This window comes from Apteryx mantelli, chromosome 15 (genome assembly GCF_036417845.1).
Source record: "Apteryx mantelli isolate bAptMan1 chromosome 15, bAptMan1.hap1, whole genome shotgun sequence".
Classification (NCBI taxonomy): domain Eukaryota; kingdom Metazoa; phylum Chordata; class Aves; order Apterygiformes; family Apterygidae; genus Apteryx; species Apteryx mantelli.
This window is the reverse complement of record NC_089992.1, coordinates 4,327,134-4,342,685: the sequence shown is the minus strand read 5'-3', so window position 1 is coordinate 4,342,685 and position 15,552 is coordinate 4,327,134. Positions and strand designations below refer to the sequence as shown.

General features: G+C 48.3%; 1 protein-coding gene across 2 annotated transcripts in view; it reads left to right on the top strand.

Annotated features, from left to right (window-relative positions):
* The first annotated feature begins 9,079 nt into the window (after positions 1 to 9,079).
* Positions 9,080 to 15,552, top strand: part of ALDH1A3 (aldehyde dehydrogenase 1 family member A3) — a 39,515-nt gene continuing 33,042 nt past the window's right edge. For both annotated transcript variants that reach the window (XM_067305553.1, XM_067305554.1), the window contains exons 1-2: positions 9,080 to 9,192; positions 12,690 to 12,794. In XM_067305553.1, coding sequence (XP_067161654.1) covers positions 9,094 to 9,192; positions 12,690 to 12,794 — 204 coding nt within the window. In that variant the 5' untranslated portion in view covers positions 9,080 to 9,093. The remainder of the gene's footprint in view (positions 9,193 to 12,689; positions 12,795 to 15,552) is intronic.

Below are 15,552 nucleotides of genomic sequence, written 5' to 3'. Positions count from 1 at the left end.
TATATGGTTAAGACAAAAAAAGAAACCTGCATGGAGGGAGGGGAACGTGGAGAAGCAGGAAGCGGGCTGTCGGGCACAGGTCTGCTGGGGTAACGTGGAGAGTTGCCTACATCCCCTGGCTGCGTGCAGCGGGTCTGTGAAGATTTTAGGAGTGACCTCAGTGGAAACTGGAGCTGTAACTTTTGAGTTATTTAGCAGGTCCAGGCCTACAGGCCTTTCTCTGTGAATTCGTTTTCCATTAAAGTCACTGGCTGAAAGCCCCATATCTCAAAAAAATCTTAATTCTTCCTTGCCTGAGCACCCGGACCAAATATTGAATCCTCCAAGGGCGTCATATGGTGGGGGATTTCAGCAATGCCTCGTCACAGGATGCTCGGCTCTGTGAAGCATTGGCTCCGGCGTATTTCTGCCAAATGTTGCGGGCAGATTGCACAATTAGAGAATGGACAGACCAGGCTAAAGCTTCACTGTCTGCAACAGCAGTTCAGGGTTTGACTCACTAGTTCGTCCATGCAAGGTGCCATCATTGTCATTTTCTTTTGGACTGGCTGGACTGTAGCAGTGGAACAGCAAACATTTCCAAAGGTTCAGACGAGACCTTTGAGGACTGGTATCGAATCCCTGTAAGGTTCAGATAAACTGACCAAGTAAAATCCTGCAAAAGTTTTGCCTGGGACAAACCACAGTTTCTGTGTTCAGATCCCGGCAGTTTGTAAAGTACAGGCCACTTTAAATCTTGGTTTCTGTCCAGACACCACTACCAGTTCTCCCACGACTTTATGTTTATGTCTCCTTCTAATATTCCTCCCTTTCTTGCTCTTGAAGGGAAAATTTCCAGGTTTGTTCCTTTTAACTTTGTTCGTGGTAGCAGTCTTGACAGCAGGACTTAGTGTCTATTTAGTGTCTTTGCAAGGAAAAGGGAGAAACTTCTCGATTACATTAAGTTTGTATCAAAATTCAAGAATCCAGATTAATTATAGGAGACTTGCCTCGATCATTCAATTTGTTTGAATAGCTTTAAAGATTAAGCAGATCCAAGGCCTAACAGAACCAGGGCCAGTAAGACAATAGCTGAGATTTTCCTTTGAAACAAAATATACAGGTGGTTTCTGTGAGTTTCTGTGTCTATCTGCCCGGCTTTTTTATTTTTATGTCGTATCCAATATCACAGAACCTGGCAGTAGAAATCATATAGCAATTTGTGAAAGCTTCTTGCTTGTTCTAGATATCATATACAGTCTGTTCCACACCAGCAAAGACAAAACCAATGCCTTTACTCCCTGAGTTTTCATTCAAAGGATAATGATCTCTGGTAACAAAATATTTGGCAGTAGCATTATTTAAAATGCACAGAGGAAATGTTTGTCCCTAATTCAAGGGACTGTGGTCACATAGTCCCTATTCACTTGGTATTTACCAACGAGTGCCAAAGGCTAATCTGCAAAAGCGCAGGAACAGAGTTAAGTTTATCGCACTCCATCCTCAACCCATCCCGTTGTGAGGGAGAGCAAGGTAATTATTGAATTTCTTTGCCGTCAGAGAATTTATAAACTCCGAGTTATACCCAGCAGTTTGTAATGGCTCCGCCGATAAATATCTAATTAGGTGGTTGAGGTGTTTGTTCTTTCGCCGCATACTTTTGTGTTTTAAAATCCCCTTGCATTAAACGCCTTCTCCAGTTTTCCAAATTTCTCACACGCCCAGGAAAGCGAAGTAAGGCAAACGGCGGAGGGGAGATTTCGGTCGTGGGAACCGGAGTCAGAGACGGGGATTTGCAAAGGTTAAAACCAAAATCCTCCCCGAAATCCGCCTGGAAAACCCCGGGACCCGCAGCCGCGACCCGCGGGGGCCACGGGCGGCCTCGGCGGGGGCAGGAGCCGGGCGGCGGGGCAGGACCGAGGCGCCGCCGGGCCGGGAGCCGCCGCGCTCCGCACCGCGCTCCGCACCTCGCTCCGCACCGCACCGCGCTGCGCACCGCCGCCCCCGGGATGCGGGGCTGCGCCGCGGCCAGGCAGCCGCGCCGGGGGCTCCTGCCCGCGCCCCCGCGCTCTCCGGCCCCTTCTCCCTCGTTAGGGAAGTGTTGGGAAGTTGCTGGAGTGCGAAATGAGCCTGCGAAACCTCGTTGTCCTCATTAAACTCTGACAAGGAGGGTGACAAGAAGCAGCGGAGGGGAAACAATGCGGGCAGTGTTGGGGAGAGCCCCGCGCCGCGGCAGCCTTTGTCCCCGCCAACAAAAGCTCGTGTTTGCATGTGTTAAAGTCCAGCAAACCGCGGCAGCCCCAGGTGCAAACGCCAGCGCCGAGCGGCCGCGCCACCTTCCGCGGCCGCGCTGCGCCGGGCGCGCCGCCGCCGGGCCACCGCGTCGCGCGGCCCCTAATGAGGACCGGGCGCGCTCTTCATTAACGGGCGGGCGGTGCCAGCGGTTAAACCTGGTTTCCCTTTTTTTTTTCTTTTTTTGTGTGCCCCCAGATTCGTCTGTGCCCTCCCCCCCAGCCCCCGCCATTAGCGCGTCCGGGACACAATGTCGCTTATTGTCCTCCCCCCCCCCCCGTCGCGGGAGGGGACGCGGCAGCACCGCGCAGCCCGGGGTCGTGCGTGCGGACCCGCTGCGCCGGGGCCCCGCTGCAGACCAGTGCCTGGCTCGGGTTTGTTTTGCTGTCGCCCATCAAGGTAACGCGGGGACGTTGTGAAATCGAGAAATCGTTGTAAAAATAGCTCCCGGGTGAGGAGGAGAGCAGGTCTGCGGTTCAAACAGGAGACAGCGCAAATCCGCCGGAAAGGTGCGGAGAAGAGAGCGGGACTGCGGAAAGGCTCGCCCCAAAAAAAGCCTCGCACAGGGCAAACAGCCTCGCCGCGCTGCCTGCATGTCGTATGACTGGCACAGCGCTTTGTCCGAAAAAAAAGTAATTCCGGGTTCTGTTGCAACAAGTCTGCGCACATCATTTCATCCCCAATGGGTCTGCCCGGGATCTGCCCCACGGCTATTTTAAAACGTGCCGTTAATAACAATTCATTACAGTTGATAGCACTGGGAGACTTGCTTTTTATTTTGCAGTTACACATAAAGGCTCTGATCTGATCTGGCAAACACTGTAAGCATGTGAGTAGCTCCACCGGAGTCATCTGGCACTGCTCATGTGCTTAACGTTAAGCCTGTGCGGGTTTGCAGGATCAAGGCCTGAGATGGTATCTTCTTTAAGGGTATTTGTTTACCTGCTCTGTTCTCTACTTTCTAGATGCATGACTGTGCCCTGCAAAAATATTTCTCTGGGAAGGTCTGAACTGGTTAAGTCAGCTGGGCACAGCTCACAAGTAGCATTACAAAGCCAAATGATTCTTCCTGTAAACAAAAATTGTTTGCAGGAGCTTGATTTGGGAAGCCATTATGGCATTGGGTATGTTGCATTGCAAACCGTTCAGCTGTGCAAGCCTGTGTGTACTGAGGCGTTAATGCAAAATTGTTGGGCGTTGGGCCCAGAACAGATGTGACGATGAGTGAGAGCAAAGAGACAGAGAGGAAGGACCACAAGGAGAGAGCACATTTTTGGCTCTTACTGCTTACACCACTGCTTACAAAACCTGGGCACCAGCCCCAAACGCTTCTTATCAAGGGAGAGTAGGAAGCAACGTGATCTGTGGAGAAAACAAACATATTTATTTTTTCATTTGCCAGTCCTGCAAACAATAGCTGTTTGTGGGAAAATAGCGCTCAGGTCTGGATTGCTGGATCAATGCAGGGAGGGGAAACCGTGGGCTCCTGGTGCCAGGCGCACTGAATGGTGTGTGGGAAACAGGTCCTTGGACTCCTTCGCAGCTCGATGCTATCTCAGCAGGTTATCACACACTTGCTTCTGTTCCTGCGCCCACTCTCCCTGTCTTCAACCACTAGGCCTGGCGGGGAGAAGTGTACGCAAGAGAAAGTAGAAGTCCTTTTAATGTAAGAAACTTCAAAAAGTTCAGCTGTTTGCTATTTTCTTGCCACTTACTTTTCCGATTCACTTTTGGAGGCAGGAAACTAAAGAGAAGGCCAGTCTGTGGCACAGTCGCAGTTTAATACCTGTGATATGCATGAAGGAAATTAGTTTGAAGAAAATTAGCTTGACTGGGGATTTTGCTTCATGAAATAAGTACAGTGCAAAGTACAGAAAGGCTTTCTTTTATCTTGAACCACCGAACGCTTGTTTTGCCCCATGGGGTGGTATTTAGGATTACAAATGGATTGCTGTGTTACACAAATAGCATCTTGCAGTATCTCATGCTGCTTCTCTTCACTTTTACAGACAGATTTTGTGGAGATGAAAAGGAATGGGAAAAGAAATTCTTCTTCAGCCCCAGATCTGTTAAAATGGATGCTTTAAAGTGACTGAGCAGGAGAAGGGCGATCGATAGAAATTTGGGGAGAATGACAAGTTCATGGGGTCAGATTGCTTCAACCTCCAAGACACCTGATGCATACAGCCCTTCCCCACTAGCATCAGCTGGCACAGCATAGCTTGCACTAACTTAAAAGAACATAAAACATACTATTTCCAAAGGAGCTTTAAAACAGCCTGCTCTTCTTTAAAAAGAGGCATATTTCTGGATTACAATCCTGTTGAAATTCGTGTGAATACTTTGATAAACTCGACAGAACTTGGTCTGACCGGTGGTATAAAATGGCAGACTTCTTCGTTAGTACCGCGTAGCCTGCAGTGTCCTTCACAGCTGAGTGCTGCCGTTCAGTCCCTAGCGTTTCTTCTACTTGTTTTACACAGCGGCTGGTCAGGCTTGGCTTCAATGAGCTCATAGCAAAACCCTATAGAAGCCAAACTTCCGAGCAGCAGTAATTACCATTAGATGGCTACATAATTGTTTAGGCACTTAAATAAGCAATTAGGTGCCTTTGTTACTAATTGGCTTCTTCAAATAGGTATCTAAGGGACAGCTTCTCCATCCTTGTATTCTCTGTGTCCGGGATAAGGAAGCAGGCTGGGAGGAGGGAACCAGGTGGAGGGAGCTCACTAGATCCCATTTGTTTCTGGATCCTGGAGTGGATCTTGGAATTTTGTGGCCAAAAAATACCTGGGGAAAAAAAAACAACCCTGCATGGGAGACCATGTGCCTCACTCCCCTCAAGTGGCCAGCCTGTATCAAAGCTGCAGTCTACTACTACTACCAGGGAGCCTGTAAAATGCCAAACACCGTAGTTCAAAACAATCCATCCTGCTGCTACCCCATATTGTGGTGAGTTTGATCAAGAGTGATGGAATAATGATTTTCAAGAAAAAAATAAACCCAAACCCTAGAAAAGTATAAAAAGAAGGCAAAGTTACAGGAATAGTAAGTGTACAAAATCTGGCACTGAAAAATAAGAAAACCCCCAGACTAAAGTCACTGGTGAGCAATGCCCGGTGGGCTGTGCATTCTACCTTATCTGGGTGTTTAGGTGGGAGATCTTCAGACCTGGCTTGTTGTGCAACTACAGCTGTAGCTGAGGTCAGTGGGAGCCGAGCTTTGAACATATTTCTAAAGCACTCAGACTGTACGTGACTCATATTGGGAATTCAAAATGATGAGGACCCTTTCTTAATTTATTGCCCCCTGCCTTTCTTTCTCACTGGTAGCACAGGGACAGCATCCTCTCAGAACTACTGGGAGAGAAAATGCTGCTCGTGAAACACTCAGACACTGCTGTGATGAGCACCACGGAAAAACTGTATGGAAATGAATAATATTGTGCCCAAAGCACAGTTTGAATAATAGGCAGTAAAAAGCCGTGTTGCTGCATATTAAACAAGAGGAGAGAAAAAAACGTGGGGGAGCTGCTCTTTCAGGAACAGCAGCCACTGCTAATGCTGAGGGAGGGAGATTTATGTAGGAAGAGGGCATTGATCACTCGATTACAACTCATCAGAATACCCCCAAACAGGGAAGCTTAATTCTCATCACTCTTAGCTATTGAATGACTGAGTGTACAGCCTCAGTAGACTTTTAGGGTAGTTTTACGCACGCCTGTATGTTTGTGTGTATATGCTTCAGGCTGCATGTAAAAGAAGCACGATCAGCTTTGGCTCTGTGCCATGTTAACTGCTCTACACAGCTACAGGACTCCCGGTCAGCTTGAAGCACAGGCTGGGGTCTAGCTGCAAAATATTGCGTAGACACCAGTTGATCGAATTGTACAGTATCTGTCAATGACTGTGTCGCGGCTGCCTGGGCCAGGTGCACACCACAGTCCTGGAGGTGAATATCTGCCCCACTGCCAAATCTGGGTTCATCCACATGCAAGATGCTAAAGTTGTCTGGAGCCACCATGCCATCTGGTGATCTGGAGATGTCTTCGCTGTTCCTCTGGATACAACCCCCCTGCACTCCCAGTGCGGAGTCAGGACATAGGACACCAGTATATAGGAGCACAGAGTATTTGGAGGGGGAGTCATTATGAGCAATATCCCCCTCATTATGGTTAAATGACGTTGGGAAGTCTGAGAAATTAATTCCTGCAGAGACGCTTAGCATGCACAGCAGATAGGGAGGCAGCTATATCATAGCATGAACATGTCCTGAGACTGCTCTTGGCAGAGACAGATAGACAGGCAGGGAAAAGTGTGATCAGGTCTAATTTATGGTGGCAGATTTAAGAGTGTACACGTCTGACCCCAAACAGGAAAGGCAATCCCAGTGCTGGCTGGCAGAGAAGAGCTGGTGTACTCACAGTCTAGAAACTTTCTGTGAGCTATGGTATTGCAGAGAAGCACAGCAACAGCAAATTCACAGCTCTCCCCGTCTGTGCATCAGGTTAAGGATACATATTGCAGACATCTCTGTAAATACTGCTGCAACGGTAGAACATAACAGAGTGACTCAATAGTAATGTGACCTTTCGTTTAACAGGCTCTTCCTCTTGCGTCTGCTTCTGACACATTTACGAACTGTTACAAACTTAGGTAAAACCCATTTTTTTCAGTTCTTCTATCTGAATGGTGGCATTGCCCTCGTGGAGCATGGGAATGAATATAAAGCATTTCTCACTTGTTCTGATCTGGGCTCTGCTGCTGGTTTGCTGGGTGTCTTTAGCGCATCTCCCGCTGAGCTCACCATTCAGCAGTCTGGAGGAGCGAGCGTTTTCACCCCTGCGGATCTGATTCGAGCACCGGTGACAGAGGACGCATCTCCTTTCTGAGGCTGGCGGAATTGTTCCTGTCTATGGTAGCACTGATTTTGCCCAGAAAGGGACCAGCCGGTGTCTGCAAAACTCTTTGATGGTGGAATGTGTTGTTACTTTTCTTGTGACATTACTAAGGGAAATATTGCCTATAGCTATGTATATTGGTCGGTGTATTATTTCAGCTCATCTATGTGTCACTGACTCCTAATTCATTCACTTCAGACAACCTTTTAAAACAGTCTTATACACCCCAAAAAACTTGCATGCAGAACTTTTACCTTAGATACAGCACGTGGCATGCCAACATTAACTCAAAGAGCTAAGCAATAATGTATAAAATAATTTTCCCGTGAATGTCTTGTTAAAAAATCCTCCTCACGAGAGATGAAGAGACAAGGTCATTCCATACGAGACAACCCACTGGCATGACTGTTCAGACACTGCTTGTCCTGGAACTTCTTATTCATCTTTTTCCTCCCCCCAGCTATTTTGTCCTCTAATACTAAGAGTACTTTCCACTTCAGCTGAGCATTTCTGTAGGCAAAATAAAAGACAAATGGAAATGGATTAATTCTACCAGTACTGTGCCACCTTTATAACTATTTCCTCCCCGCTCCCTGATATTAGAACCGTCAAATTATTGCCTGGAGTCTTGTGATCCATTATGGTAAAACCAGAAATGGCAAATTACCAGAGGCCCCCAAAAGTTCGGTCACCAGAGTGCATCACAAGCCCCGGAACGGATCAGTGGCTGTGTCTTGCCCAGAGGAATAGACAGAAATGTTTTCTGTCTCCAAGTTTGACTTGCAGAATCTCATCAGTCAGCTTGTAGTTCTGCTGATGACAACCAAGATAGCTTGGATCCAAATTCCTCTTTATTGGGACCAGAAGTATGTGGTGATTTGCTTAAGAGTTTCTTCCGGCTTTGATGGCTGTGCAGCTCTAGTGGGAAAAGGCAGCTGAACAGTTAGAAATGGACAGCTTAAAAATAAATGTTTGTTCATTTAATTGCTCATGAGAATGCTCATTTAATTTCCACCGTTGCATCTGAGGCTATTCCCAGAAATTATGTATCATTGGAGCACCTTGTCATCCGAAGAGAAAATCTGAGCTTGTTATTGCTAGGCAGGATGAGTCCTTTAGTACTGACAGCTCAACAGAGAAAGCTGCAGTGATTTGTCTGATAAATATGTTTAGGTGGTGGGGAAAATAATCCTTCTCTGAGTTATCGTCAGCTCTCACGAAATGTGCGTGAAGGAGAGGGGTTTTCGCCTGGACAGGGGACCTCCGAGAAGACCTGGATGCTGCAGGGAGCAGGGCTGGGCTCGTCAGCGCTGCTTTCCCTTCCGAATCAGCACCAGCTCCTCAGGCCGCTGTGATGCCATGGGCTATCTGCCTTCGGAGGAGCTGCGTACTTTTGAGCACTTTAACAGCAAAGTGCTGACTGTTGCAGGGGATTACAGATTCTGCGAAACGTTTTGTAAGATAACTGCTGGCATCGCGCCCCTCGTTATATGGAAAATATGCTGCGCTATCGTCGGTGCGTGGGGGCGCGAGGGTGCTCCCAGCGCCCTGGCCCCCGGCCCGCAAAGCCTGACACATATTTTATTCAGCGCGGAGTTAAGCAATGCAGCATGAACTGGTTCAGGCGCGGAGCCTAGACCTGTCACTTCGGACGTGTTCCATGTCCTTGCGGGCTGCTCGAAGGGCGGCGTCGCTCCCGACGGCTCCCGCGCGCCCCCTCAGCGCCTCGGCGGGGCGGCGCCGCCCGTTACCTGAGGGCCGCGCGAGGCGCGCGACGGGGCGGGCGGGCGGGGGGCGGGGCGCGGCGCGGCGCGCGCGGGGGCGGCGGCCAATGGGGGCGGGCGGCGGCGCTCTTAAGGCGGCGCCGCGGGCTGTCAGCGGCAGAGGGCGGCGCGGGCTCGACGGCGCGGCGCGTTGCGGCCATGGCCGCGCTCAACGGCGCCGTGGAGAACGGGCAGCCCGACAGGAAAGTGCCGCCGCTGCCGCGGCCCCTGCGCAGCCTGGAGGTGAAGTACACCAAGGTGAGCGGCCCGGCCGCGAGGGGAGGCGGCGGGCGGGCAGCTGCCGTCGCGCCGAGCTGAGCCGAGCCTCACCTCGGCGGAGTGCGTGCTGGTGGTGACAGTTTTCCTTTTTTACTTTATGCCCTCAGCTTGATTTTTTTTTTTAATTATTATTATTTTTTTCTTCTCTGATACCCTAAACAGCAAACCCGTGGGGATGCAAGGGGCGTGTTAGTCCCTAAAGCGAGTGGGCGCTGGTGTCGCCTCCAAGGGTGCTGTGGTCTCCCCCATGCCCAAAGCCCAAGAAATCAAATTAATTCTTCAAAAAAAAAAAAAGCCTTGTGCTGCCGGCCATGGCCCCTCGTAGGTCTCTGTGGGGGCCCTTTTCCCCTCGCCAAACCTATCCGTTAGCGTGTTGGGCGCCTTGTGGGTGGCTGCCGCCCCGTGCAGAGGTGAGGCGGGACGTGGGATGGCGCCTGCTTAAAATAGGCTGCTCTGGTGGGTTTTATCCGTGGGATCGGCGCAAGGCTCCCTGCAGCGCTGAGGCAGGATCGGGCCTCCATGGGGCTGGTGCCAGCGAATGTTTTTGGGCTCTGGCGAATGCCGGGAGGAGGGACAGCGTCTGGCAGGATTGGGCCTAAGGAAAGGCTCGCGGAGCGGGGTTGAGGCCATCCAGCAGCTCCGTAAAGTGAGCGGTTTTGATGCCCTTCCTGTCGTCTTCTCCACCCTGATGGAGCTGCTCGCGGCCTCCCTGCAGGACGAGGAGTTAAGGTAGAAAAACCAGCGTGAACACGCTCCACTTGGCTCCCAGAGCTTCCCTGAAAGCCGCTGCGGCGCCCTGACCGCTGGGATCTCTCCGAAGGCTCCCGAGCGCGAGACACTCGGTCCTTCGGACATGATGTTGGCCGTAGCGCGGGGCTGAGCGCCGCCGCAGCGATCCCTGCTCCCGAAGCAGCCGTAGCGCTGCGATAGCCCTGCCGCTTTTTGTTCCACAGCAGCCTAACCGCTGCCTCTGCGCTGGGGAAAATACCCAGGCTCGTTACACTTCTAGGCGGCCTTGATTGCCATAACTTGAACTATGTGGCTGGATGAAAAGGGCTGGAGGGGAGCCTATTAATTACTGTTACTGTTATTAAGCGTAAAAAGGTGCAGACCTTGAACTTCATTCCCTTGCAGTGAGAGAGAGTAAACGGCGATAGCTGTTCCAGTGAGGTGTTGATTTGAATTGTGTCCAAAGAACTGAAACAGATTAACAATTAGTGGTAATCACTGGACTCAATTAATTTTGAACATCCCAAATTTATCCACTCTTTTTTTAAAGATAAACTTGTCACTTATCAGCAAATTGTATCCGCAGTTGCTGATTGCGGAATGGCGTAATGCTGCACAAATGGCTCCCTTCCCTGTGTCCGACATGGGCACGGCCAGTAGAGAATTCTTCTTAAACATCCAAATGTTCTGTTTTGTGTTATTTTTATTGTTGTGAACATTTTTAAATACTCCTTTGGGGTCTGATCCTGCAGCCGTGTGTGTTTTAAAACATGCTTTTTTTATTCTCCAGAGTTTAGCCAGAGACTGTGCACTAAAGGTATCTAGATACGTATTTAGAAGTAGAAACCAGTGTTAATTGCAAGTGTGAGTTTGACATCTGCTTTGATGCTCCCAGTGCATCTGAGAAAATAATGAGCAGCAGTCAGTTTTCATAAAACTGTGAGGGGTTTTCTACAAGCTCTGAGTTTCACCAGATGTTTACAGCTGACGGTACACTTTCCTCTGTTCGGTGGAGATCTTATTTTCGGTTCTACCAGTTACTGGGCTGGGAGAGAAGAAAGGAAGATTTTCAACAATTTTCACACATATTACTTATAGAGCAGCTTAATACTTGTGAGCTGGATGTGTGTTGGAAGTGGTCTGTCCACCATCTAATGTCCCGCGTTCTAGGCATGTTGCATGAACCGCTGATAAACTGTTCCAATTGCGTGGGTTTTCTTGTTTTTTGTTTTGTTTGACTCCCCATACTGAAGGCTCAAGCTATGCGGTATGACTCCCAGAATCATGCCAGTGTATCTTGTATTTAAAACAGTCTGATTCCATCGTTCCTGTGTTCCAGCACTTGTTACAGGGACATTGCCTTCCCACCCCAACCCGTAGAATTAATGTTTAATGCAGGGACTGAGAAAAACGGTATCCCCTAGTCCTTAGTCTGTAATGTTACAGTCCTTCTTATCTCTTACATTTATAATGTGGCTTTCTTCATTTGTGAAACAAGGGCCAGCTAGAATTAATGTACTGTTTTCTTTCTATATAATTAAAATGCAGCACTTGGAAAACAGAAGTACTTTAGGAGCATTAATGTCAAGTTAATTAATATTTCTAATGTTGCAGATTTTCTTGTGACTTCATTTGGCAACTTGTCGCACTGAATTTTCTTTCTCCTGGGCCTGATCAAAACAGGTGGGCATAAAAATGCAGCATCTGTTCCAGTTGTGTATCAGATGCTTTTGCAGAAATAGTCAGGGAAGAACTCATTTCAGAAAAAAGCTACTCGAAGAAAGAAAATTATGACCCGAAGTGGTGGGAATTTAGATGTAGGGGATGCAACATTAATCTCCTTGTAGTGTGTAGAGACTCATAGGCAAGATTGCAAACATGGAAGACTTCCAAGTAAAAGTACTAGCTTACAGCCGCTAACGGGGTACTAATAAAGATTGTTTCCTCTAATCTTATTTAAAGTTTCTTTATTTATAAAACATAACACTGCCAAGTTAGATCAGTGTGGATAAGATGCATGTTGAATCAATTATTTGTATATAGGTATTCATGTTCTGTTTACAGTGAGTAACAGCACTCTAGTATTTAATGCATTTTCAGTTACGCAACACTGGGACTGTTTGTTCTTGCTCTGGAAATGCAATATTTTGAAACACTTAAATCTTGTCACAGACGACTCCAAGTGACGTGGGAGGCTTGATCTATCCTGTGACAAGGCATGGTGGGGTAGAACTGAGCCCGTACTTACCATCCTCTGGTCAGTGCTGAGGGCCAAGTCATGGAAGTAGCCCAGGGCAGGGTACAAACAACCAAATAATATTGTGTGCTGACATTTCCATTGTAACACATAACAAGGGGCTCCTTTTGCCTGAACCGTATGGATTTCTCTTGGTGTCTGCTTCTTGTTCCCATGGAGATGTATTTGAAAAACTGTCTGTTTCTCATTGCCAGATTATGGTGTTATACTGTGTGGGCCCCATCCTCTGTCGTCTTCTCACTCAAAACTGACTGGATATACGAAGGCTTGTTGGTCTGTTCTCTGGCTCAGGTTCTAGTTTGCCTGAATGCTGTCTGTATCACAAACACAGAGCCTTGCAGGGAGGGCCTGCATGCGCTTGGCTCCACCATCAGTGGAAACTGAGGATCCTCAGGACCTTTGAGGAGTACTTGTATCTCTTTTTTTTTTCTTTTTTTACATCACCTGCATCAGTGCTTTCTTTCTTCCCCTCCTCTTGCTCTCTATTCAGATATTTATTAACAATGAATGGCATGACTCCACAAGTGGAAAGAAGTTTCCCACCTACAACCCCTCAACGCTGGAGAAAATTTGTGACATTGAGGAAGGAGACAAGGTAAGTGTTGCTGGGAAGGCAGGCAAAAGACAGCTTCCAAGGGATTTCCTTGTTTAGGAAAGGACACAGAGGAAAAACTGGCTTTTAACTATGATATACAACTGGCCAGACTGAGCAGGAGGCCTGGAACGCTGGATGTGCTGATTGAGGATTACACTGGGTGGGTGGGATCAGTCCTGTTCAGCTCAGCTGAGTCACTTTCTCTTACAGATCAATACAGGAAATGCCCCCTGAACACTGGCACAGGAATGAGATTCAGCATCATTCATATGTTTTAAAGCTGCAAAGAAGTAGCTGCTCTAAGTGAACTTTCCTGACAGAACTTGGGTCTCATGTTAGGAGTGGTTTATCCAAATGCTGCATGGCAACCTGTTAGACACTGAACTGAAACTCATCCTTCTTTTAAAAACAATCAACAAATAATCTGAGTGCTTGGGGAAAATTTAAGCTCAGTCACACAAATGGTACCTGCCTTCTGTTAGAGATCCCCTGTGGTGATACTCCTCCGACTGGTATCATGGGTTCTGGTATCCTACACAAACATGACAATTGTCAGTTAAAACAAAACCAGTATCTCTCAAGAACATTAATGGTCTCTGGCTTTGGAGCACTGTACTGTAGCCTGGGACACAACTGCTTGGGTTTGGTAACAGCTTGAGGTGAAGAGCAGTTGGATGTGGCACTTTGTACAAAACAGCCCATCACGCAGGGGCCAACAGGACTGCTGTATGGGGAAGAGCTGGCCAAAGGGTTTGCTTCTCGTAATATGTCACGGGAAGGTGATTCATGGTTTCCCTGCCATACCAGGGCTTTGGCCGCTCATTGCTGCTGGCAAGAAGTAATAGTGTGGGACACTTCTCCCTGTACTGTGGTATCTTTTTCTCAGTATCTAAGCTTGCCCAACACTTGTGAGGCTGGATGCCTGGTTTCCAACTATGTAGCTGCCTTGAGGATCCTTTGCTGGTAGAGGTGACACTAGTTGAGCAGGGACAAAGTGTTTTCTGGTGTTGTACTGTGTAAGTGGACAGAGCCTGACCCTTCTGGAGAGGAGACCAGACGTACTTGATCATAACAAGCCCCCAGCCTTCCTGCATGTGGCACGTAAGGTAGCAGTTCTCTTTTTGGATGGCACTAGAAGTAGCCTTCTTGGAGACATATTGCTATGGTGGATTGTTTCATCCATGGGGTAATTGCAGATGGGGGCAGAATCTAACATTATGTGTAATTCCATTATATTAACTGGATAGGATGCTTAATTGTGTTTAATTGCAGTGGCATGTAAATGATGATGGAGTTAACTTTAACTCTGATGCAATTGGTTTTTGCTAGGCAGAAACCATGACTCTGGTGGTGTTCCCTGAGCTAAGTGTCTCCTCAAGCAGTTACAGAGCATTACATGAGTATTTCAAGCCTGCTGCTTAATGACTTAGTCAAGGAAAATTTTTATGCAGAACTAAAAGACTGGTATTGCAGCTTGTCTCCTTGAGACTTGTCCCCACCTGAGTACAAGAGTAGTAGCTTTCAGCTTCTGGTTTGCAGGAGAGTCACTGAAAACCTTTCCTTGGAGCTAGTCAGTGGAGCCCTCTGCCCGTGGATGCTCAGCACAGGTCCCTGACTTGTAGGTGTGTAGAATAATTGGAGGCAAGGATATAAGTTAGCTGCACCTTGGGTGCTAAAAGCCTCCTCTTCCACCTCTTTACATCACACCAATTTTTTCTGCTCTAAGTAGGTTTGTGGGACAGATTGAGTGGGGCTAGACCAAGACTTCAGTTAATTAAAAGGCTGAGTTAGGGGTCAAAAATGTCCCAAACCAGCTGTTTGACTGCTGGTGATACTTGACTGTGTCCCACTGTCCTCTGGGCCAATTGAATCCCCTGAAACTTCCTCTGCCCTGGTTGAACATCCCCATCCTAAATCTGACTCCAGTCTGTTGGGTTGAAGCTCCCTGTTACCGCAGAAAGTGGTGAGCTGTGTTGGGTGGTGCTTTCCCTTATCTTTGCCCCCCGGGGCAGCCCTGCTTGGCTGTGCTGGTCAGGACCACAGGATGGGTGGCAGTTCCTGGTGCTGGCTGGGCTGTGCTTGCCTTGGGCTTGCCTTCAGACTGACTGGCAGCAGGACTCTGCCTCCCTAACCCCAAACAGAAACCTGCCCCTCCCTGGCCGTGCCAAGTATGTTTGGTTAGGCTGCACGTGACAGGTGGGAATTTGGCAGCTAATACCTTGGCAATGACAATTTATTCTGGTTCTGAAACTTGGCCAATATTTTATAAGGTTAGGAGCAAAGGTTTTGTTTGTTCCACAGTTAAAAAATTTAAGACAGAAATGCCTTTTGAAGTGATAGGGTGATAAAGGGAAGTCTCAGGTGGGAAAGAAGCACTGAAAATAAAATGGCAAATGCTTCTGTTGGATGCTCAGAGGCTTTCTGCCTTCCAAATAAGCACCAGGTGTCCCAAGTGTTTGCAGGTTGATAACTGTGACAGGAATAAATTTCTTCAGTAGATTTCTGCCCCCAGTGAATGATGCAGCCCCAGAACCTTCCACCCTTTCTTGCTGTTACTGTGTCAAGGCAAAAATACTTGAGCCGTTGCCATTTCTCTGGTGCTGTCACTAACACTTGGAGATGGGCTGTTTTCTAGCAGCTTGTCAGCAAGGGCTGGGGGAAGGGGGCTGCCTCCTTAGAGGAGTGCCTGGGTCAGCTGGCTGCCACCGAGCCTGGGCAGCAGGGCTGCAGCTGTGCAGACTGGCTTTCTGCAGAGCGA